Source organism: Lepus europaeus, chromosome 11 (genome assembly GCF_033115175.1).
Source record: "Lepus europaeus isolate LE1 chromosome 11, mLepTim1.pri, whole genome shotgun sequence".
Taxonomy (NCBI): Eukaryota; Metazoa; Chordata; class Mammalia; order Lagomorpha; family Leporidae; genus Lepus; species Lepus europaeus.
The window spans coordinates 18,361,865-18,386,711 of NC_084837.1; the positions used below are offsets into that span (position 1 = coordinate 18,361,865).

Here is a 24,847-nt window from a genome sequence, read left to right on the forward strand (position 1 = left end):
ATTGGCTACACTTCCAACCAATAGCCTTCTCCCTTGTGGCTCGTGCCTGCCGGCGGAACGAAGAGGATTGTGGGAAAAGGACGCGCGGGGCCGGCTGCGCGCATGTGCACAAGCAATGGTCATGGAGTGTAGGGGCGTGCGACGGCTCCCTCAGAGTTCCAGTCGTGGGTGGCGCCCCTTTGAGTCGTTGAGATGTTCAAGAAGCCGCCTAATAACTTTGGCTAGGATTTGTTGTTTGCCTTTTATATCGTACATTACTCTGTGCTGACCATAGAGAGCCGGAGGAGAGGGGTCCTTGGCGTCCTGACTGGGACCTGGTCTCAAGATGGCAGCCACTCCCCGTCCTGCTCCCTGGCGCCCCGGGAGCGAGTTTGGCGGCGCCGTCTTGGGGCCTCACAGCCGTGTTCGTGCCCGTCAAGGCCGAGCCTGGAGGGACTGGGCACTACTGAGTAGCACGTACTCTTGATAAAGGGGAACAGTGGATCGTGGAACCGCAGATGCAGGGCGAAGCTTGGTCCAGGAGCCGCCAGGCCAGAGACCTGGGTTGGAGTAACTGAGAAGTCTGTGGCGGACGCGGCACCGGCTCTTGTCCCGCTGTCCAAGGCCGGGAGCAAGCTGCCTCACCCCTACACACTCCGGTGTGAATCTCCCCTACGGCAGTGCTTTCCACAGCCTCGCCTGTCACCTTTATCAGTAGGTCGGCGGCTCTCCCAACAGTCCCTTTCATAGCAAAAGCCCAAGGCCACACGTCGCGTCCCGTGGCCACGTTCCTGGCCTCCTTGACTCCGAAGATAGTCGCTTGGCTCTCCTGGAGTTTCCACGGCATTAGCAGGTTTGAAGACCGCAAGCCGCTTGCTGCGTAGACTTCGCTGAGGCCGGTCTGATTTTCCTCACGATGAGATGGCCAGAGGACTGCAGAAGTGACCTGAGAGCGTGGTGTCCTGCTTGTTCCATTCCGCGCAGGGATCACTGACCACCTGCTTGAGGCTTCTCCCCCGGAAAAGTCCACTTTTCCCTTTGTAATCAATGCCTGTGCTACGAGAAGACATCTCGAAACCACGCAGCATCCTCCTACCCCGCAGCCTTCCATCCATCAAGGACCTGTTGATGCTCACTGGAATCAAACAGAATGGATGCCAAGTGGCGACTCTCTGCTCTGTTCCTTTCACATCGATCAATGGTTTTCTACCGTGAGGTCCTCGGGAGTTTTTTAAGCAGGAGAGTACGCAACGGTTTTAATGACTAAGTGACCTCTTGTAAGGAAAAGCAGAGGGTCGCTGGTTAGCAGCCGCCGTTCCCGGCGAGGCCGCGCCGCTCAGGGTATGGACTGGAGTGGAGGCCGAGCGAGCAGAGGGCTTGCTGAAAAACTGCAAATGGAAAGTAAGGGGGGAAATAGGGCCTCCAGTTGCTTCCTTCTGCTAATAAAGCAGCATGATTAACAGGTTTTCTTCTTGGGAAAAATGGGCATATGAGATAGGACTTTGGTTGGGAGACTAGTCGCTTCATTTGGGTTTCACTACACATTCCGCTTGCATTTCTCTCGTGAAAGATGGAGACCAAGGCAGGCCCAGAAAGTGCCGAGGAAATCTGAAAGCTGTAGTCAGGATTCGGCCTGAAGGTAAGCTGGCAGTGCCGGATTTGTTTAGCTACCCATTACACTTTGGATTAACTTCACTACTCTGTGACGGCTTCCCACCAGCGCCTAACGCTCTCAGTCTCCATCAGGAATGAAAGATCCGGGAACTCTGAACTCCTTGTCCAATAAACTACCTAGCTTGGGGCTGGGTTACTGATTTTTCTTGTCGCCTGGAAGAATGCAATGAATTGTGATTTTGGGTGCTTGGCCATTTATTTGCCTGATCCGTTACAAGATTTAAATGGTGTGGGTTGTAGGTTTGGACTTGTTTCAACCAAAGTTACTGGAAATTACTCTTGGAAGTAGCACGGATCAAGTGGGTTTATAATCTACATCGCTTTCTCCTAGGGTGCTATGCTTTGTGAAGCTATCAGACTCCATTTTTCTATTGGACTACCTGGCACACCTAGTAAATGTGTTGAATATGTTAATTAAAAAAGTCAACAACTTTCTGGTTACATTCTTTTTCTTTTTAGTCTTTTTTTTTTTAACTTTTATTTAATGAATATAAATTTCCAAAGTACAGCTTATGGATTACAATGGCTTCCCCCCCATAACTTCCCTCCCACCCTCAACCCTCCCCTTTCCCACTCCCTCTCCCCTTCCATTCACATCAAGATTCATTTTCAATTCTCTTTATATACAGAAGATCAGTTTAGTATATATTAAGTAAAGATTTCAACAGTTTGCACCCACACAGAAACACAAAGTGAAACATACTGTTTGAGTACTAGTTATAGCATTAAATCACAATGTACAGCACATTAAGGACAGAGATCCCACATGAGGAGCAAGTGCACAGTGACTCCTGTTGTTGACCCAACAAATTGACACTCTAGTTTATGGCGCCAGTAACCACCCTAGGCTCCTGTCCTGAGTTGCCAAGGCTATGGAAGCCTTCTGGTTACATTCTGTCATAAACAAACTAGTTTGCAATTACAAGACAAAAACTTGGTCATTGTAATAGTTCTTTAGGTACTTAAAGCTTAAGTTCTTTTAAGCTTAAAAATGTAGTAAATATTTTAAAAAGTAAATGTGCTACTTTTAGGTTTGTTTTGAGAAATTAAAATATTTATTTTATATGACATTATTTTAAAATTGAGTATCTCAGGAAATGTAATACTCAATATGTTCAGCTTCTCAATACTGTTTTAGGGGAAGTACCCCAAAAATTCTCTGTTATCCTCAAGTTTACATCTGGGCTTTAACTTGCAGTTCTGAGCAGTAGGATTAAACACCAACCCTCATCCCCCCATCACAGAAATCTACAGAATTCCTTACCTGGAAAGATTATATTTCAGAATGTATTTGTATATCCATAGGAGATTATGACATTGGCTGAGCTTGCCATAATTTGAACAAAATCATTTCTTTTCTTTCTTTTTGGAATTCACATTCTTTGCCTCTAGATTCAGAGCCTGTGTCTCCTGTCATCTAAGCAGGATGACATCCTGAGCCCTCTCCACGGTTTCCCGAAAGAAACCGGTTTTAACGGAGCCGGAGTCCCCGTCCTCCAAGGCCCCACGGGAGCCCCGCGCTCCGCCGTGTTCACTGGGCCAAGTTCTCAGAGCCGGACTTCATCTTTAATGCGGAGTCCAACCACGGAGGCGACAAGGTGAGACTGGGCACGAGTTCCATACGCGGTTGTGGGACGAACACAACACACTGGGCAGCAGTCGCTTTAAAACTCTTCATTTATTTAAAAAAAAAAAAAAAAAGTTTCAATGACTCTGTATGAGACCCGAGTAGGTTCAGTGATCCTCAGAGACATGAACAATCAACATTCTTAAATACTAACGCGAGCATTTTACAACCTTAACGATTCCGAAACGCGGATTTGATAGGAGCAAGAACTAAGTGAAACGGAGCACTCTTCAAGAGACGAACTGAAGCGCCCTGGGTCACAGGCGCCCGGCTAGCTCAGTCGGTAGAGCATGGGACTCTTAATCCCAGGGTCGTGGGTTCGAGCCCCACGTTGGGCGCATCTGTTTTTTCTTGATAAAATTCAAACCTTTCCTCAGAATCACCTTTGCTATGAAGGGTTATGAACCGAGATGAGTGCAAATACTTTCTGTATTAACCAAATCTCTGGGAATAAAAGGCGTTTTGTAAACGGTAGGCGTGCTGCGCGTGCGCACTGGGAGGCACGCGTCTCCCCCGCCCCCCAGCGCAGAGGAACTAAAAGGCCGCTGTTCAAGTTGCTGACTGGGGGCGGCTTTAGGTCTTGAGCTAGTAGTCCTGTGAGCTCCAAGCGTGGCTCCGGGGTCCGACGTCCAAGCGGTGGGCGCGCCCGGGCCAGCGTGTGCCCCCGCTCCCCTTCGGCTCCCGCAATCCGGGCCGGCCCGCGCTCCAGGTTTTATTAGCTGGGGGTGTGCGGCGGCTGCCATTCCAGTCAGGGGATCTTGGAGCGCGGCGCCGGGCCCGAGGCGGCAGGTGCGGCCCGCTGGCCTTCTCGGCCTCACAGGACGCGCTCGGTGCGGGGTTCCGGGCCGGCTACCTCCGCTGTCCCCCGGGCAGGGCCTGCGCCCGTGCCGCCGTCGCCGAGGGCGCCGCCCCCGGGAGAACCGGAGCCTGAGCGGCGCCGCGGCTTGGGCCTTCGTGCGGTCCTGTGGGGAGGGGCCGGCCCCGAACTGGGCGCCCTGTAGGCCCGGTAGCCAGGCCCGGGACCGCCGGGACAAAGAGGAGGCTCAAAACGTCGCATCCGGATCGGAATCCGGATCCGGATCCGCTTGGAAGAGCCCCAGGCTTAGCTGCCTCAAAGGAGGGCCTGAGGCACAGGCCACTTCCGGCCTGGCCCGCCCAGCCCAGAACCGCTGCCCCCGGGCCTGCGGACCGGTCACCTGCCAGACTCCAGCACGGACTGCTGGCTCCCTGATTGCTCCGTCTCACTAGCTCCTCCTTCGCCCGCCGCTTCACCTCCCACCGCTCCAGGTACTGTGGCTTTAAACACCTGCGACTGGGACCCGGCTGTGACCCGCAGCGGCTGGTCCCCGCTGCTCCACTTCCCATCCAGCTCCCAGCCAATGCACTGGGAAAGCAGCGGAGGATGGCCCCAGTGCTCGGGCCCCTGCACCCACGTGCTGCAGGATGAAGCTCCTGATTCCTGGCTTTGGCCACCCGGCCCTGGCAGTTGGAGCCGTGTGCGGAGTGCATCAGTACATGGAAGATCACTCTCTCTCTTAAATAAATCTTTAAAACAACCAACCAGCTCTTGGCTATCTTGCAACTTTGAATTAAAAGAAAGCTCGGCTCTCGCATGTGACAAATTTCAGTATCTATGAGGCGGTTCAGTAGGTATCTCAAACTTACTATGCACTTTATTACTGATCGTTGCTCAAAAGTTGTTGAATTAATACATATGTGATGCCAGTATCACCAGTGGGGGTTTAATCCACTGCATGGCAAGTGGCAGCTTTTTTCTTTTTTTAAAAGATGTATTTATTTGAGAGGCAGAGAGACAGAGAGAAGTTGGTCTTCCATATGCTGGTTCACTCACTCCCCAAATGGCTACAATGGCCAGAGCTGGTCTGATCCAGAGCTTCTTTCAGGTCTCCCTCGTCAGGGTCAGGGCTTTCCCAGGCCACAGCAGAGAGCTGGATCGGAAGTGGAGCCGCCGGGACTCGAACCCGTGCCCATATGGGATGCCGGCACTGCTTTATGACAGCTCCAGCTCCCAAGTGGCAGCTTTTAACCTGCTGGACCACAACACTGGGCCCCTCTTAACTCTAGTAACACAATATTCAGAATATCCCAGTTAAAACAAATCAGATCTTGCCATGAACAGGAGTGTCAAATTGTTAAATCAGCAACAGGAGTCACTGTGTACTTACACCCCATGTGGGATCTGTCCCTAATGTGTCGTCTAAAGCGAAGTGATGCTATAACTAGTACTGAAACAGTATTTTTATACTTTGCGTTTCTGTGTGGGCACAAACTGATGAGGTCTTTACTAATTATATACTGAATTGATCTTCTGTATATAAAGAGAATTGGAAATGAAAAAAAAAAAAACAACCTGGTGTTAAAATGGAAATGGCATAGAAAATTAATTAATTTGAAAAAAAAATTATGTAGGATCTCTGTCTTTAATGTGCTGTACATTGCTATTTAATGCTATAATTAGTAATCCAATGGTAGTTTTTTCACTTTGTGTTGCTATATGGGCAAAATGTTGAAATCTTTACCTAATATATACTAAACTGATCTTCTGTATACAAAGAGACTTGAAAATGAATCTTTACATGAATGGAAGGGGAAAGGGAGCGGGAAGGGGGAGGATTGCGGGCGGGAGGGAAGTTATGGGAGGGGGGAAGCCATTGTAACCCATGGGCTATACTTTGGAAATTTATATTCATTAAATAAAAGTTAAAAAAAAAAAAAAACAAATCAGATCTTGCCATTAATCCACTCAAAACGCTGCAAGAACACCCCACTTTAGTAAGTTGTCCTAACTAATCAAAGATTGCCCGCTGCTCCATTTTGCTGACCTTATCTCCTAATGGTTTTTTTTTTCTCCTTTCTCACTCCATACTCCTCAGTCATCCTCCTGATTGAAACATGCTAAGTGTTCCCTTCCTTAGTGTCTTGTTCTGGCTGTTTCTTCTACCTGCATCATCTTCCAAATGTATTTTAAAAATCTGTGGAAAATAAAACACTTTAGGGGTAGCTGCTGTGGCTACCAGGTTAAGCTGCCACTTGGGATGCGCACATCATGTTTTGATGTGCCTGGAGTTGACTCCTGTCTCTGCTTTTGATCCAGGTTCCCTCTAATGATGGCCCTGCGTGGGTCCCTCCACCCATGTGGGAGACCTGGCATTCCAGGCTCCTGGCTCTGGCCTGGCCAGGTCCTGGCTGTTTTTTGAGAACTTGGAAAACAAACAAGGGGGTGGAGCACCTCTCTTATCTCTGTCATTCTGCTTTGAAATAAGTAAATCTTTAAAAAAAAAAATGATTTATTTGTTTATTTATTTGAAAGGCAGAGTTAGAGTTGGGGCTGGGAGAAGATCTCTTATTCACTGGTTCACTCCTCAAATAGTTGCCAGGGCTGAGCAGGCTGAAGCCAGGAGCCAGGAGCTTCTTCCCTGTCTCCCACGTGAATGCAAAGTCCCTGGTATTTCTCGGCCTCACAGGACGCGCTCTGTCCGGGCCATCTTCCACTGCCTTCCCAGGCACATCAGCAGGGTAGTGGATTGGAAGTGGAGCAGCCAAGACTAAAATCAGTGCAGTATGGGATGCTGGCATCACAGGTGGCACCTTTACCCACTACATCACAGCACTGGCCCCAGTAAATCTTTAAAACAAGAAATAAACTTTAAAAAATTTAAACCCATACATTCTTTTTCTAATACATATTTTTCATGAAGTTTTTGAAGACCCCATGAATGCATAGATTTCATTTTTTTTTCCAATTTTAAAGTATGTTCCTGAAAAGTAGGATTTTTATCTGTTTCATTTGCTAATGTGTTTTAAGCACTTAACTAGCCTCAGTTTACCGGGGCTGCCATCACAAAATATGACAAACTGGAGGCTTAAATCGCCAAAGTCTGACTTCCGGCCTGGGGTCAGAAGCTTGACATCAAGGTGCCGGCTGGGTGCGCGCCTGAGAGCTCTTGCAGAATTCGTTCTGCGCTTTCCTCAGCGCCTGGCCTCACGAGCAGCCCTCGTGCTCTCGGGCTTGCGGTTGCCTAACTCCCATCTCTGCCTTGGCCATCACCTGGTGTTTCTCCCCGCGTCTTTCTCACATCTCTTCCTCTCCTTATAAGGACAGCAGTCCTGTTGGATCAGGGCCCGTGTCATGATCTTATCTGCGTTTGACTGCATCTGCAACTCTGTTTCCAAAGGAGGTCACCTTCACAGACAACAGGCATGAGGACTTCAGCATACCTCCTCGTGGGACACAAGTCATCTCAGAACAGAGGGCTACGTTCTTAACCTCAGCCATCAGGGGTCTGCCATTTCAGAACGCATCAGGCTCTATTTCAGCCACAGACCTTGTTTGTGTTAGTCAATGAACGTCTCATAAAAAAATCTAAGTTCAACAAAAGTCAGGGTTAATATGAATACAAAAATAGAAAAAATTGTAAAATTATGTTTACTACAAAAAGAAATGACACTAATAGTGACTCCATAAATGACAACTAGAAGCACACTGATTCCTGGCAGTCCCGCTGAGGGGATCCCAAGTTAAGAAATCGAGGAGCCTTGTTCTTATGAACCTTATATTCCCGAAAGGGAGAGAAGACCTACATGGAAAAGATTTCCAGGTGAAAGCTTAAGTGCTTCAGCCACAGATAATGTACCAAAGGAAAGATCTCTACTCTGGGGAGAAGGGTGTTGTGGACAGTCACAGGCCTAAAGGACAGAGGGATCTCACCTTTAGGGATAATTGGTGTAATGTGGCTTTCAAATTTTCTCGATCTACTCCTACAGCCTCCTCAGTGAAGTCTTCCTCAACTCCGTGGTCGGAAAACTACATCATTATCAAGCAAGTGACACCTTGTATGGCACCCAACACACCCTGTTCAATCATGTGTGGTTGCATCCGTGTCTACTGGCCTTGTAATCCCCCTACAGGCACGATCTGTAACTGCTGTTGCTCTCGGAGGTTCTACATCTATACTCCGAATCTACACAGCAGACATTCAATGAATATAGAATGAATGTTTACCTTGGGTTATTAAAGTGACACATAGTGATGAAGCAAAGTTAAAGTATTTTAGAAACTAGAGTCAGGAGTTTGGTGCAGACACTATTTGGGGTGCCTGTGCTCCGGAACAGGGTCTCTGGGGGTTCAGCTACGGCTCCATTTCCAACTCCAATTTCCTGCTGATGCATATCCTGAAAGACAGCAGGTGATGGCACAAATACTTGGGCCCTGTCACCCACATGGGAGACCTGGAATGAGTTCTAGGCTTCTGGCTTCAGCCTGACCCTGCACTTGCTGGCATTTGGGGATTGAACCAGTGGAGATCTGACTTTCAAATAAATAATAAATCTTTTAAAAAAGTAAGACATGGGGCCAGCGCTGTGGTGCAGTAGGCTAATCCTCTGCCTGTGGCACCGGCATCCCATATGGGTTCTAGTCCTGGCTGCTCCTCTTCCAATCCAGCTCTCTGCTGTGGCCCAGGAAGGCCGTGGAGGATGGCCCAAGTGCTTGGGCCCCTGCACCAGCATGGGAGACCGGGAAGAAGCTCCTGGCTCCTGGCTCCTGATTGGCACAGTTCCGACCATTGTGGCCATTTGGGGAGTGAACCAATGGCAGGAAGACCTTTCTCTCTGTCTCACCCTCTCACTGTCTGAAACTCTACTTCTCAAATAAATAAAATCTTCAAAAAAAAAAAAAAAAAGTAAGACACAAAAATCTATTAATTAACCTTTCCTATTCTTAATGCCAGGAAGGCTCATTCAAGTGTTTTTTGGTGGACATACAGAGCAGGAAATTATCAATTCCTATTTTGTTTTCAGAAATATAAATACATCCAGCACCTAGAAAGAATGAAAGCAACACATTTTCAACAAGACGTAGTTCATTAAAAACAAATGAAGAAAAAAGGAACCTCTGCCTTAAGAAGATACACACAAACCAGAGGGTTAACAACATTATGAGTACATGTTTATAAAGCTGTGGTAGCTTTATATAAACACAAAAGCTTCGTTCTTTGAAAAGACAAGTAGAATTGTTTGTAAAAGAAACAAATTAAAAATTGAACATCTCCACATTTTGCTTAACATGTGTTTGACTAGGCTACCAACAATCTAAGTCCATTTCTGAGAGAGCAGCATTACTATAATATAAACATAGAAGCACCAAATCGAAAGACTTTAGGGGCCAGCGCTGTGGCACAGTGGGTAGAGCTGCCGCCTGTGGCGCCAGCATCCCATATGGGCGCTGGTTCAAGTGCCGGCTGCTCCTCTTCCAATTCAGCTCTCTGCTATGGCCTAGGAAAGCAGTAGAAGATGGCCCAAGTGCTTGGGATCCTGCACCCGTGTGGGACCCAGAAGAAGCTCCTGGCTTCAGACTGACACAGCTCCGGCTGTTACAGCCACCTGGGGAGTTAACCAGAGGATGGAAGACTTCTCTCTCTTTCTCTCTGCTACTGCCTCTCTGTAATTCTGCCTTTCAAATAAATAAATAAATCTTTTTTTAAAAAAAGACTTTAAAAATAGAACCATGTTACTATTTGAAATAATTGGAATAAAATAACTAATGAAAATAATAAAATGGGGCACACCACAGCCAGGACAGACCATGGGAACTGTGGGGGAACAACGTCATCAAATTTTTTGAAAAATGGACCACTGTATAACAAATTTCCAAAAGTAAACTGCTTTTCTATATTTTATTGATATAAATACAACAAATATCATATGCGTCAGCTACCATTTTTTCACAAGGAAAACAAAGTCAAAAGAACAAAACATTAATGCAAAGAGTAAATACAGAATTTCTTTCACTTGCATGAAACTAGTCTACAACAAGCCATCCTACCTATTTTGTACAATTTGCTTGTAACTATTTAAAATGAAGCAAAATTAAATTGTAATCAAAATTTTATTTCTCGGTGGAAAATGCCCTCTTCATCAGAGGCGGCTGGTTTTTTCCGACATCAAACATCATTTCCAAAGGTGGGTTATTGAGAGAACACCAATCAGGAATTCGGCCCGTTTGAAAATAATACTCCTTTGAAATTGAACGGCTCCCAAGTATATCTTGCAATGCTCCAAAAATAGCACCTGTGTGGTAGAAACATTTTTACAGCTAAGATGAAAACAACCAGAAAAACATCCCCTTCATAATAAATAAATAAAATCTTAAAAAAAAAAAAAAGAAATCAATCACAAAGCAGAACTTATAAGAGACCAGTTTTCATTTGCGGCTCACTAGCTTTGGAAAGATTTCAAATGTTTTCAGCAATGGTGGCATCATTGAAATAAATTCACTGCTTTCACTATTCTAAGAGATGACTTTAATTGGATAAGGAAATGTACTCTAATTACAGTACACATGTCAAAAAAAGTAAGTCCGTAACTCTGAAAATCAATGTGATGTAAGGAAAGGTCAATGCTCAAAGAAAATTATTTAATAGTTGCATTTATTAAGTGGCCAATCTTGAACACTGAATATATATTCTATATATCCATTAGTAATGACACTCAGGAAGCAACTGATACGTGATCATTATATTTACAAAAAGTTCTTACCTCCCAACCAAGCCACACAATTAGCCTTTGCAGGTGGCGTATGAATTCGGAATGTCTTGGTGCCAAGTGCCTTTTTATATTTTGGTTTTTCTACCAGATACCGTATTTCTGCAAGCAATCTGTGGAGAAATCCTGGCAACATGGACGTGCCGCCTATGACCACCAAGTTCTCTGCTAGCTGCTTCCTGGTGTCTATTGGACACTGTTATGAAAGGGAAAAAAAAAGGATTTACCCTTAACTGTACAAATAAAACCACCAGAATACTACAATACACACTCGAGCACACATCACTTTTTAAAGATTGGAGTTTTAAAAATTAATGGTATAGAATTTTTAATTAAACAGGACATATGGCAGTAATATGCAAGTGTTCTTATTATTTTCAAGGTAGAATGAGTCGGGCAGGGTATGAGAAGAAATTTTTCTTTTTATAGCAAGAAAAGCGTGTGGGAACTTAATTCCTCTCTGCTGTTACCTTCACGGCTTTATTCCTAGAGGAACTTGTTGAATAGGAAAACAAGACTCAGAAAAATCACGTTTCCACATGGGCTGTGATGCAATGCAGGAGGTGACACTGCCGTTTGGGCCGCCCACATCCCAAATCCCAGTGCCAGCGTGAGACCAGCTGTGCTCCCCATCCAGCTTCCCACCTGGGAAAGCAGCAATGGCCCCAGTGCTTAGGCCCCTGCCACCCAAGTGGGAGACCTGAGTGGAGTTTCTGGCTCCTCACTCCAACCTGGCCCAGCCAGCACTCTGGCATGCATTTGGGGAGTGAACCAGCAGATGAAAGATATTTCTTTCCCTCTCACTCTGTCACTTAACCTTCCAAATAAATAAATATTTTTTGGGGGGCAGGCAGAGTTAGACAGTGAGAGAGACAGAGTCAAAGGTCTTCCTTCCGTTGGTTCACTCCCCAAATGGCCGCTACGGCCGGTGTGCTGCCCCAGTCCAAAGCCAGGAGCCAGGTGCTTCCTCCTGGTCTCCCATGCGGGTGCAGGGCCCAAGCACTTGGGCCATCCTCCACTGCTTTCCCGGGCCACAGAGGACAGCTGGACTGGAAGAGCAACCGGGACAGAACTGGCGCCCCAACCAGAACTAGAACCCAGGGTGCCGGCACCATAGGCGGAGGACCAGCCCAGTGAGCCATGGTGCCGGCCAATAAATATATCTTTAAAATAAAAAAAGAAAAATTATGTTTCTCCATCAGTTTTGGGAATTGGGAATGATAAAGTCGGGCATGAGGAGCCCAAGAGACAGACAGAACCTCTTCTAAGGTGAGGGTGGTGCACGTGGAATCCTGTGACTATGCAGCCATTTGGCTAGAGACATGGTACATGCACCCCGTGGGGTCTCAAATTCAGTACCACACAGACCTGAATGTGGAGGAACCACAGACATACTAGGCATAAAACAAACATCTGGTACCCCTGCTCTGACAAAAATGTCTATGTCGGAAGCACTCATGTCCCTGGTTTGAAATGTTGCAGGTACTATAACTCAGTGCTAAAGGAAAAGCCATTAATTGTAAGATTTAATATAAAAGTTTAAAGAGTAAAACAATTTAAAAGGTTAAGAAGGAACCGTATTCTGTACAGAAGAGTCAAAGTCAACTAGCACATAAGTTAGTGGTACAAGAGATTTAAAAACAAACCCCTTACTCCCACATTTCTTTATTCTTAAAATAAAATAATACAGGACAAAAGCTGCTAGTTGCCTAAAATGGCTACGACAAAAAAATATAGATATATTCTTTATATGTACAGGTTCTCTCTATATAATATAAAATGTTCTTTAAATGACTATTGTAATAAAGGGAAAACTTTGATAAACTAAATACCTGTATAAGGGAATCCAGTATTAAGGTGGCAACTGATTTCTCTTCATTATCTTGCTCAAAAAGGATTTCCACAACTGAATCTCTGATAACATTAAAAACAAAATGCTTTGTTGGTATCGCATAATACAGAACACACTAGTAGTTTTTGAGACCAAATATTTTTAATACCAGGTCTGTTATTAATGTAGAATGATCATTAAAGATTACATAAAGATACTCTCATTTGTGAATGGAAAGAATGATATAATCTACCCCCCCCCCGGGGGGGCTGGAGTGAGGATTCAATAAGATAATGGAACAAGACCTAGTATACAGGAGGCATTCCCTAAGTATCAGCTGCTATTCTAACTACATGCACACTGACAAAGTTTTGTGTCCAGTAATACCTCCCAGCACCTAAAAACGGAAAATATGAAGTCTTCTATGAAAGTCAGTAAGACTTAACAAGCAGATTAGTGTGACGTATCATGAAACATTTAAAAACAAAATACCCCTCATATTTGTTTTTAAAATATATGGCAAGACTGCTGGTTGCCTAACAAAGTATCCATTTTCCATTTTCCCATTGGTTCTGAAATTAAAAGAACTTTCTCTTAGAGCAGTTTTTGGAAGATCTCTGTGGTGATGGAACATTTCTGTATCTCTTTAAAATAATGTATACCATATTCTGTTATATTATACATAGTAAAATAATTATTACAGTCAAACACATTAATCTATACATCACCTTCCATAGTTAGTTTTTTAACAGTAAGAGCACCTAAAATCTATTCTCTTTGCAAATTTTCTGAAAATGACACAATAGGGGCTAGCCTTATAATGCAGTGGATTAAGCTGCTGAGCTGACATCCCCTATTGGGAGTGCTGGTTTGAGTCCTAGCTACTGTGCTTCTGACAGCTTCCTGCTAATGTGTCTGTGAAGGCAGCTGATGATGGCCCAAGTACTTGGGTCCCTGTCTGACTTTGGCATAGTCCAGCCCTAGCTTTGTGGTCTTTAGAGTGAACCAGTATATAGATGTGTCTGTCTCTGTGTCACACAGAGACACAAAATACATATGTATAAATACTATATTAATTAGGGGCTGGCGCTGTGGTGCAGCAGGTTAAAACACTGGCCTGAAGTGCCGGCATTCCATATGGGTGCCAGTTCGAGTCCCAGTTGCTCTTCTTCCAATCCAGCTCTCTACTATGGCCTGGGAAAGCAGTAGAAGATGGCGCAAGTCCTTGGACCCCTGCAACCATGTGGGAGACCCAGAGGAAGCTCCTGGTTCTTGCCTTCAGATTGGCGCAGCTCTGGCCGTTGTGGCCATCTGTGGAGTAAACCAGTGGATGGAAGACCTCTCTCTCTGTCTCTACCTCTCTCTTTAACTCTGTTTTTCAAATAAATAAAATAAATCTTTTAAAAAATACTATATTAATTATAGTCTTATGTGGTAATTAGATCTCCAGACTTATTTATCCTACCTAAATGCAAGTTTGTGTCCTCTGACCTACTTTCTTTTTCTATTTTATAAACTAGACATAGAAAGTTCTCTTTATTTTGAAAAAAATGTAGATTTTGCCTTCCTAACATTGATTCTTCTTTTTTTTTTTAAGATTTATTTATTTATTTGAAAGAGTTAGGGAAAGAGAAGAGAGGCAGAGAAAGTCTTCCATCTGCTGGTTCACTCCCTGATTGACCACAATGGCTGGAGCTGCACCAATCCGAAGCCAGGTGCCAGGAGCTTCTTCTGGGTCTCCCACGCGGGTTCAGGGGCCCAAGGCCATAGCAGAGAGCTGGATTGGAAGTGGAGCAGCGGGGACTTGAACTGTTGCCCATATGGGAAGCCAGCTCTGCAGGTGGCAGCTTTACCTACTAAGCCACAGCGCCGGCCTCATCCTACTTTGTTCATTTTGCTTCCCACCTCACCCCTTACCCCTGGTAACCAACATTTCCTGTTTCTAGATATTCAATATAAGTGAGATCAAGCTATATTTTTCATTCTGTGCCTGGCAATAGTTCTATATCTTGATTGTTGTAGTGATCACAGAAATCTACATATATATGACAAAATTACACAGATCTATGCATATACTTTACACCAACCTTGATACTACAGTACAGCTGTGTAGATGGAACCACTGGGGAAAATGGAAAGGGCGAATGGGACCTCTCTGTGATATCTTTTACAACTGCCCGTTTATCTATAACTATTTGAAAAAAAAATTAGAACTTCATTTCTAAGTTGGATATATTGCATCCACCTCAGACAACAGGTGAAACTGTATTTGCCAGCCTCACTGGCAGCTGGATGTGACACAGCAGACACTGACGTGGAGACAGAAGTGATACATGGGATTTCCAGAAAGTCTCCTTAAAAGGAGAGGAAAGCGCTGTGTTCTTCCCCTTTCAGGACCACTTGCTTGCACACAGTAAGGGCAGCTGTAGTTGCAACTCCAGCAGGCATCCTGGACCACAAAGGCAAGCGCTACACTCCAGAGATGAGGGCAGGAAGGGCCCTGGACCACCCACCTCTGAACTTTTTTAAAAAGAGAGATAAACGTCTGTCTTGTTGAAGCCATTATCTTCAGGTTTGTACAGTGTTGTGGCTAAAACAAATCCTGGCCAGTGTAACACAACTAACAATATATGTGCACGTATAAACTCTGATTTTATAAAATTCTGATCATATGACTTTTAAAGTGTTTCTAAAAATCTTTTCAAAATATAAAATTCTCTTCATGAGACTCCACCTACTGCCTAACTCTCTCCATTTCATCATTAAATCCATGCATACAAAAGATTTTCTAAAAAGTTCAGGAAAAATGTGTATTACAAAAATGCTATGCACTGACTTCACATTTTTTTGCATCAAAATAAACTTGTCTTTTAATTCTATTTTCCCACAGACTCCTTGAAGTATACTCACATAATCTTAGTTAATGAAATACTAAGGTGGAAACAAGCTTTAAAATTTTTTTCCTTTTATTTGAAAGTCAGAGAGAGACAGAGACAGAGACAGAGACAGAAAGAGAGATCTTCCACCTGCTGGTTCACTCCCCAGTTGGCTACAACAGCTGGGACTGATTCAGGTTGAAGCCAAGAGCCAGGAGTTTCTTCCAGGTCTCCCAGGTGCACAGCAGGGGCCCAAGCACTTGGGCCATCTTTCACTGCTTTTTGCAGGCCATCAGCAGGGAGCTGGATTGGAACTGGAGTATCTAAGACGCGAACCGTTGCTAATATGGGATGCCAGCACTGCAGGCAATGGTTCTACCTGCTATGCCACAGTGCTGGTCCCTAAAAATCTTTTTAATATAGGTGAGGCAAGAAGCCGGCGCTGTGGCGTAGTGGGTAAACCCGCTGCCCCCAGTGCCGGCATTCCATATGGGCACCAGTTTGAGACCCGGCTGCTCTACTTCTGATCCAGCTCTCTGCTATGGCCTGGGAAAGCAGAAGACCGCCCATGTGCGTGGGCCCCTTCACTCACATGAGACACCCAGAAGAAGCTCCTGGCTTCAGAAAGGCACAGGTCTGACCGTTGTGGCCAATTGGGGAGTGAACCAGTGGAAGACCTCTCTTTCTCTCTCTGTGTAACTCTGACTTTCAAATAAATAAATAAATCTTTAATATAGATGCAACTGTAAAAGTCTAGAAGAAAGTCAACTAGAAAGATTCTGTACCAAGACTAATTCACAGCAACTTTAAGTTCTCATTGTACTTAATAATAATAAAAAAAAACCTAGAAATCATAAAGCATGATTTCTATGGTTTATACATAAACCATGGTTTATGTAAATTCAACTGAAAACTCTAAAAGCACTTATCTTCAAAGAAAAAAATCTTTAAAAAAAAGTCTGGCAAATAAGCATTTATTTATAAATTTTATTTTATTTTGAAAGATTTATTTATTTACTTGAAAGGCAGAGTTACAGAGTGGGGAGAAACAGAGAAAGAGATCTTCCATCTGTTTGTTTACTCCCCAAAAGGCTATAATAGCTGGGGCTGGGTCAGGCCAAAGCCAGGAATCTGGAACTCCACTAGGGTCTCCCACATGGGTGTCAGAAGCCCAAGCACTTGGGCCATCTTGCATGGCCTTCTCAGGCACACTAGCAGAGGGCTGGATTGGAAGGGGAGCAGCCGGGACTCAAACTGCCACAATGCTTACTGCTCATAAATTTTAAACAAAATGTTCACCATACACTTTTTTTTTTTTTTAAATAAAAGGTCCTCTACTTTAACTCTTCTTTTGATTTATCAACTAATCACTGGTTGGGACTCTATCTAAATAGAAGATTTCACTGGAACTAGACCTTTTGGTAGGAAAAACATGGGAGCAAACAACTGTAAATTAGTCGGGTTTGGAATGAGAAGCAGTAGCTTCCTTTATTCTCAATATATTTCCTATTATTTAGTAACAAAAAAACCCTGGTTTTCCTTAAATATTCATTTTCTTCTCTAATTCTACGTACCACAAAGCAGTCAAGAGGAAATTTAAAAGAGTATCTAATAATTATAAAGTAAAAATGATACAAAAATAAATACCAAAACTGTTACATTTTTTGCTTGTTCTCACATGCTACTATCTTTAGCTCATCTTTTACTATGTCAATCTTTACATAATTACCTCAAAATCTAATAGAATGTTCAAAATGTTACATAATAATTACCTTCCATGCATCTCCTGATTTTTATAAGGGAAACTTTTATAATACAAATGTCAAATAAATAAAACTAGAATGAGTGATGGATCCTGACAGTTGAGTGTAACAGTAATAATGCATTCTAACAAATCAAAATTTTAAAGCTGGAATCAGTATGGCCTAGAAGTAAAATCCAGCCCACTACCTACCTGCTTTGGCAAACAAAGCTTTACTTGTGCATCTCCACGGTCTATGCCTGACTTAGAAGTACTTACAACAGAGACCACATGGACCATAGAGATATTTATAGAAAAAGTCTCCTAACCCCCATTGTACAGTGTCATACTTTCTGTTCTAGCTCAGAGAATGGTTAATTTTATTAACTACACTAATTGGGAATTACTCTGAAAACAAGAAAGAGTATTTTTTAGTTTTCAAAAATTTCCAAAGCAGAATAAAAGTAATCATAGATGAGTCTTAAAAGCATTTATGTTAAATTGGTGATACTGAAGTAAAGGCTTGTAGAAACATTTTTAAAAGCCCCAAACAGTAAATAAACTTCATTATTTTGCTCATAAAAATTAAGGTCTAACCTGATTGATCCTAGGACATGTAAGATCTTCTCTCCATCTAATGGATAGTCAACATTCGGGGGTGGTGAGGGACGCTGAAATATAAATATCATTAGCATTTAAGTCGCATACGATGAAACCTCTAAAAAAAGAAAATATCTGTCTTTACAACTTACCTCACTATTCCCATCAACATTAAATTTTGCTGCTTGGATTTTAAGTCCGCGCTTCAGATCACTTACAAAGCAAGTGCGTACTTAAGAGGAAGGAAGAAAAGATGAGTTTATCAGGGTTTGTGGATAATTGGCCAGAGTAAACTGAACCCAAGTCCCAGTGGACACAAGTTGACCCAAGTTGGCAGGCTAACCATCTATTCCTTCAGACTTTATAAATTCCATTCCTGTCATTAGTTAACTAATGATAATTTATTCATATATAAAAAACTTTTTCAGTCACTGAGGAGTCATAGCACACATTGTTTATTCAGTTCATCTTCTGTAAACTATTTTAAAAAAAAATCACCTTGGACCAAACTATTATGTTATCTGATATTTCCTATTTGAGGAGTTTTCTAAAAGTCATGGAAAATATATATGATGAAAAAACCACGCATTTACTTGTACCAAAAAACTTACCTCTTAATTCTATTTTTCTATAAGCTTTATGAAGTATACTTATAAAAATATTATCACAATAAAAATTTATCATGAAAATGCAAACAATTTTATTGAATCTTTTCATAAGATGGTATGCAGTGGATTTCATTCACTAATTTAAAAACATTAGCATACACAATATGCTAATACTCTAGGTAGTGAACCAGTCACTAAAGTTGCTTCATAGATTCTTGGCAAAGGCAGGTGCCTTTGGTTAAAGTAACCAAATTAAACTGAATTAAAAATCCAAGAGCTGGCCGGCGTCGCGGCTCACTAGGCTAATCCTCCGCCTTGCGGCGCCGGCACACCAGGTTCTAGTCCCGGTCAGGGCACCAGATTCTGTCCTGGTTGCCCCCCTTCCAGGCCAGCTCTCTGCTGTGGCCAGGGAGTGCAGTGGAGGATGGACCAAGTGCTTGGGCCCTGCACCCCATGGGAGACCAGGAGAAGCACCTGGTTCCTGCCATCGGATGAGCGCGGTGCACCGGCTGCAGCGTGCCAGCCGCGGCGGCCATTGGAGGGTGAACCAATGGCAAAGGAAGACCTTTCTCTCTGTCTCTCTCTCACTGTCCACTCTGCCTGTCAAAAAAAAAAAAAAAAAAAAAAAAAAACCAAACAAACAAAAAATAAATAAATAAAAATAAAAATAAAAATCCAAGAGCAGATAAAAGAATTTTTAAATAACTGAAAAAAAATGGAGATAATTTAATGACATATAAGTAGTATAATGAAAATGTGTACATGTGCCCAGGTATTTTTTTTTTTTTTTTTTTTGACAGAGTAGACAGTGAGAGAGAGAGAGAGAAAGGTCTTCCTTTTCCGTTGGTTCACCCCCAATGGCCGCTGTGGGTGGCACACTGCGCTGATCTGAAGCCAGGAGCCAGGTGCTTCCCGTGGTCTCCCATGAGGGTGCAGGGCCCAAGCACTTGGGCCATCCTCCACTGCCTTCCCGGGCCACAGCAGAGAGCTGGACTGGAAGAGGAGCAACTGGGACAGAATCCAGTGCCCCGACTGGGACTAGAACCTGGGGTACTGGTGCTGCAGGTGGAGGATTAGCCTATTGAGCTGCGGTTCCGGCCCTGCCCAGGTATATTTAAACAGAAATGGGTTCCTACCATATCTACTTTTCAACAATGCACTTTTTACTTAGCATATGGATATCCTTCCAAATCAGTACATCTAATTCTTACTTTCTAATAGCTGCATAGTATCCACCAAACTTAATTAAATGTTTCCATTTTATATGGAATACACATTTTCAATTTTAATAAATATAGCAGATTGCTTTCTAAAAAAGGTTAGTTTGTAATCTTTACTGCCTATATATAATTTTCCCAGTACTGACTATTTATCTCTGCTAAGCTGATGTTTCCCTAACTAAAGGGGAAAGTTACATAATTTTTTACAAGTTGGAGGTCATATGCATAGAAACATCCCATGGGATCAACAAATTTTGTATCAGAGATAAGACTAGAAGAAAAGAAAGGCATCTACTCATTTTACTTGAAAAACTTCTGTGTTATCTGAGCTACTGCAATAAACATTACAAATGTCTGAAACTGGCAGGCACCACAGCTCACTAGGCTAATCCTCCGCCTGCGGCGCTGGTACCCTGGGTTCTAGTCCCGGTCAGGGCGCCTGATTCTGTCCCGGTTGCTCCTCTTCCAGTCCAGCTCTCTGCTATGGCCCGGGAAGGCAGTGGAGGATGGCCCAAGTGCTTGGGCCCTGCACCCACATGGGAGACCAGGAGGAAGCACCTGGCTCCTGGCTTCAGATCAGCGCAGCGCACCAGCCATGGCAGCCATCTGGGGGGTGAACCAACGGCAAAAAGGAAGGCCTTTCTCTCTGTCTCTCTCTCTCACTGTCTACTCTGCCTGTCAAAAAAAAAAAAAAAAAAAAAAAAAAAAAAAAGTCTGAAACTGTACAATAATTGAAAAGATTTTAGATGACATCCCACAGGTAAGCAATAAGGGGCAATATCTGTTTTGCAGCTCTACCTCTAACTCTAGTTATTGGTGTGACAGGGAATAAATCACTTACCATCTCAAAAGCCTGAAAGTGTATTATTTCATTTAACTCTGAAATCCATTATAGTCTTGTTCTATATTAAAATTCTAGAAAATTAATTTTACACATATCTCAAGTACTAAGGATAATGCATATTTTAAATGCTTTTCCTTATAGTGAATTAAAAAAAAGTCAATTTGAACATTGGTTAAAATCCACTCTAGCAAAGTAGAACAATCTATCTTACTAAAATGAACCCAATATATTTGGTTCCATCTCCAGAATTTCTGAGTAGTCGGTAAAATGACTAGCATCATTCAAACGTATGAAGAAAAACTAGGGAGGGTGTGTGGCCTGGCAGCTAAACCACTGGTTGGCAAGCCAGCATCCCATATCAGAGTGCTTGGGTTTGAGTCCTGGCTCCACTCCTGACTAGCTTCCTCCTAATGTGCACTCTGGGAGACAGCAGGTGAGGGCTTAAGTAGCTGGGTCCCTGCCATGTACACAGGAGACCTAGACTGAATTCTTGGTGACCAGCTTTGGCCTGGCTCAGCCATAGCCATTGTAGGGGAGTGAACCAGTTGATGGCTCCTCTGTCTCTCACATAAGCTTAAAAAGCAAAAGGGGGGAGAAGATGAAAAACCAGAGTTAAACAACATAAAACATCATACAACAGACAGCTAAGATGCCTGCATCTCATATCAGAGTGTCTGGTTCAAGTCTCAGCTCTGGCGCCTAACTCCAGCTTCCTGCTAAAGCAGAACCTGGGAGGTAAAGGTGATGGCTCAAGTGCTTGGGTTCCTGCCACCTGAATAATGGTTTGCATTCCCAGCTCCTGGTTCTAGCTAGGCTATTGCAGGTTTCTGCGGAATGAACCAGAGATGGGAGCTGGCTCTGTCTTTGTCTCTCAAATAATTAAAAACAAACAAACAAAAATCCATAAAGCAGCAAATGAGTAGCTTTTTAGGTAACTTAATTGTTATTTCATGGTGTGAAACTACTGATTCCCGGGTCCCCCTGTCTATTCTACATACAAATACGACTGAGAAGCCGCTTTAGTAACACAGCACAGACAGTGCCAGAGCTTCCCCAAGTCTGAAGGGAATTCACACTTACTCCTAACCTTCCACAGTCTGTATACTAAACACTTCTAACACTACGTTATGAATGTATTTTCTGTTCTTCAGAAACAAACGCTCTCCAAACACTCAGGGATGAAAGGAGCAAGATGAGAACTTAGCTTACCTTTGATATCTTCTAAGACACCTTCTGGAACTGAACCTAAAGAAGAGATTTTATTTAGAATTACAGGAATTCAATACTAATTAAAAACAGTCTATTAAACTGTGCTCACATTTCTATTTTCTATTTCAACTTTTAATAACTTCTATAATTTTTAAGCCTAATAGAAACATTAGGTTTGTCTTTAACAAAGAAGTTTCATCAAAGTCAAGAGAAAGCACTAAAGTTGAAGCCAATTGTGCAAAAAGTGCTACAGGGTGTCACAGACTCATAAATTTTATGAAAACAAAATATTTAAGGGGCTGGCTCTGCGGTAGAGCGGGTTAAGCTGCCACCTGCAATGCTGGCATCCAAAATGAACGCCGGCTGAAGTCCCAGCTGCTCCACTTCTGATCCAGCTCTCTGCTAACATGCCTGGGAACTCAGCAGAAAATGTCCCCAGTACTTGGGCTCGTGCGCCCATGTGGGAGAACTGGAAGAAGCTCCTGCTCCTGTCTCCTGGCTTTGGCCTGTCCCAGCTCTGGCTGTTGCAGCCATTTGGGGAGTGAACCAGCAAGTCAAAGATTGTTCTTGTCTCTCTCTAACTATGCTTTCAAAGAAAACAAATGAATTTTTTAAAAAAACAAAATTAGTCACATAACTGCAATTGATAGAAACTGTCCAAGAATTTTTTTTATGACATAAAGAGGTTCTGGTTCTCTTATGGCAAAGTACTTCAAAGAAACATAGGACTCAAAGACAATATTTTAAATAAAAAGTGATGTTCCTGTGACAATAAATAGCTGCCAGTAACATGCCAACCTAATATATAGTTTTAAAAATGATTGCACGTTCTTTTTTTTTTTTATCTAGCCTTCAAATAAAGGTGATATTAAAAAAAAAAAATGCCAACAGTGAGAAAGTACCCATCTAAAAAAGCATATGCAGTAAGTCTTTGGAAGGCAAATGTTTGGATATGTTACTTTTTTTTTTTTTTTAAGATTTATTTATTTATTTGAAAGAGTTATACAGAGACAGAAGGAGAGGCAGAGAAAGAGAGAGGTCTTCCATCTACTGGTTCACTCCCCAATTGGCCGCAACAACTGGAGTTTCGTTGATTTGAAGCCAGGAGTCAGGAGATTCTTCCAGGTCTCCCATGTGGGTGCAGGGGCCCAAGGACTTGGGCCATCTTCTACTGCTTTCCCAGGCCATTGCAGAGACCTGGATTGGAAGTGCAGCAGCCAGGACTTGAACCGGCGCCCATATGGGATGCCAGCACTGAAGGCAGCAGCTTTACCCACTACGCCACAGCGCTGGCCCCTGGGTATATTACTGTTGTTACATGATTTTTTTGCCTAAAATCTCATTTTCTGAGTTAGACTCAGAAATAAAATTTTCTAAATTTAAAAACTTCTAAACTAAGAACTTTAAATCAATTGCTAAATATGCAAAAATATTTTGATAAAAATAAATTATCAACATTAGAGAAGATATAATTGTATAGTTGAAAAACAGATGATAGTAAGCATAATCATGTATTCTTCCACCTGGATATAGACACCTTCTCTGCTATATTCCTCAGTTCTGACAGGTACTGAAATCAATTAAACTGGGACTGACACTGTGGAGAAGCAGGTGAAGCTGCTGCCTACAGCTGCTCTACTTCCTATGCAGCTCTCTACTGTGGCCTGGGAAGGCAGCAGAAGACGGCCCAAGTCCTTGGGCCCCTTCTCTGTAACACTGCCTTTCAAATAAATAAATAAATCTTCAAAAAAAAACTTCAGTTAAACCGGGGCTGGCACTGTGGGTTAAGTTGCTACTTGCCACACCAGCATCCCATACCGAAATGCTGATTAGACAGTTCAAGTCCCAGGCTGCTCGGCCTCCGATCCAGCTCCCTGCTGGTGATCCTGGGAACGTCTCCATATGGGAAATCTGGATGGAGTTCCTGATTCCTGGATTCAGCCTGTCCCAGGCCTGGTTGTTGTGGGCATTTGTGGGAATGAACCAGTGGATGGAAGATCTCTTTCTGTCTCACCCTCTTTCTCTCTGTCCCTCTGCCTTTCAAACAAAAGGAATAACTCTAAAAAACTGAAAAATGTTGTCATAATTAAAGATAAAAACATTTTAAAGACAAAATTTTTGAGAACACTTTTTTAACCATTAATAACTTCCAAATTATTTACTATTTTATCTTTATTGTCTTACCCTTTCCAATTCCCTACTTTTCTGTATTTCATAATGTATTAATAATAGTACATATGCAATTTGTAAACAAGCACATTGCAGGCAACATTCAAAGATTTTTTTTTAAATGCATGGGGCAAGGGAATGATGAAAAAAGTTTGAAGAGTCTCATCCTTGAATGGTAAGTTTATCTCACAAGAGGATTAAGATATCCTAAAAGATTTAAACCAGACTATAACAGATAAAGATCTGTAACCAGATTAGAAGAACCTAACATTTGGGGCCAGTGCTGTGGCGTAGCAGGTAAAGCCACGACCTGCAGTGCCGGCATCCCTTATGGGCGCCAGTTCATGTACTGGCTGCTCCACTTCCAATCCAGCTCTCTGCCACTGCCTGGGAAAGCAAAGAACATGGCCCAAGTCCTTGGGCCCCTGCACCCATGTGGGAGACCAGGAAGAATCTCCTGGCTCCTGCTTCGGATCGGCAAAGCTCCGGCTGTTCTGGCCGATTGGGAAGTGAACCAGCAGATGGAAGACCTCTCTCTCTCTGCCTCTGCCTCTCTGTAAATCTACCTTTCAAATAAATAAAATGAATCTTAAAAAAAAAAAAAAAAAAAAAAAAGAAAGAAAAGAAAACGAAGAACCTAACATTTAAGAATAAGTCCTAACAACACAGCATTTTATAACAGCCATACTCTCCCCAAGAATATTCAAAAAATCCAACACAGGTCAAAGAATTTGGCAATATGAAAACAGCTTTCTGTATGAAGGGTTTAATGTAGCCAGTAAGAGATGGTGCTCTAGGAAAGGACTCCTTAATCTCAGCAACAATCACAACTAGTTAACCTCGGCAAGGGAGGGACAGAAGCAGGAGGGACTCACTGGGTCTTGCTCTGAAAAATATTATGTTTTA

The 24,847-nt window shown here is 43.1% G+C and overlaps 1 protein-coding gene and 1 non-coding gene across 2 annotated transcripts in view; one reads left to right on the plus strand and one right to left on the minus strand.

The window, feature by feature from the left end:
- The first annotated feature begins 3,545 nt into the window (after positions 1-3,545).
- Positions 3,546-3,618, plus strand: TRNAK-CUU (transfer RNA lysine (anticodon CUU)). The gene has a single exon. It is a non-coding gene; the product is annotated as a tRNA-Lys (tRNA).
- Positions 3,619-9,946: 6,328 nt separating this feature from the next.
- Positions 9,947-24,847, minus strand: part of ACTR10 (actin related protein 10) — a 31,780-nt gene continuing 16,879 nt past the window's right edge. The window contains exons 8-13 of the mRNA XM_062205055.1: positions 21,773-21,808; positions 18,044-18,123; positions 17,889-17,962; positions 12,676-12,757; positions 10,838-11,039; positions 9,947-10,369 (exon numbers count right to left, since the gene is read on the minus strand). Of these exons, the coding sequence (XP_062061039.1) occupies positions 10,188-10,369; positions 10,838-11,039; positions 12,676-12,757; positions 17,889-17,962; positions 18,044-18,123; positions 21,773-21,808 (656 nt within the window). The 3' untranslated portion in view covers positions 9,947-10,187. The remainder of the gene's footprint in view (positions 10,370-10,837; positions 11,040-12,675; positions 12,758-17,888; positions 17,963-18,043; positions 18,124-21,772; positions 21,809-24,847) is intronic.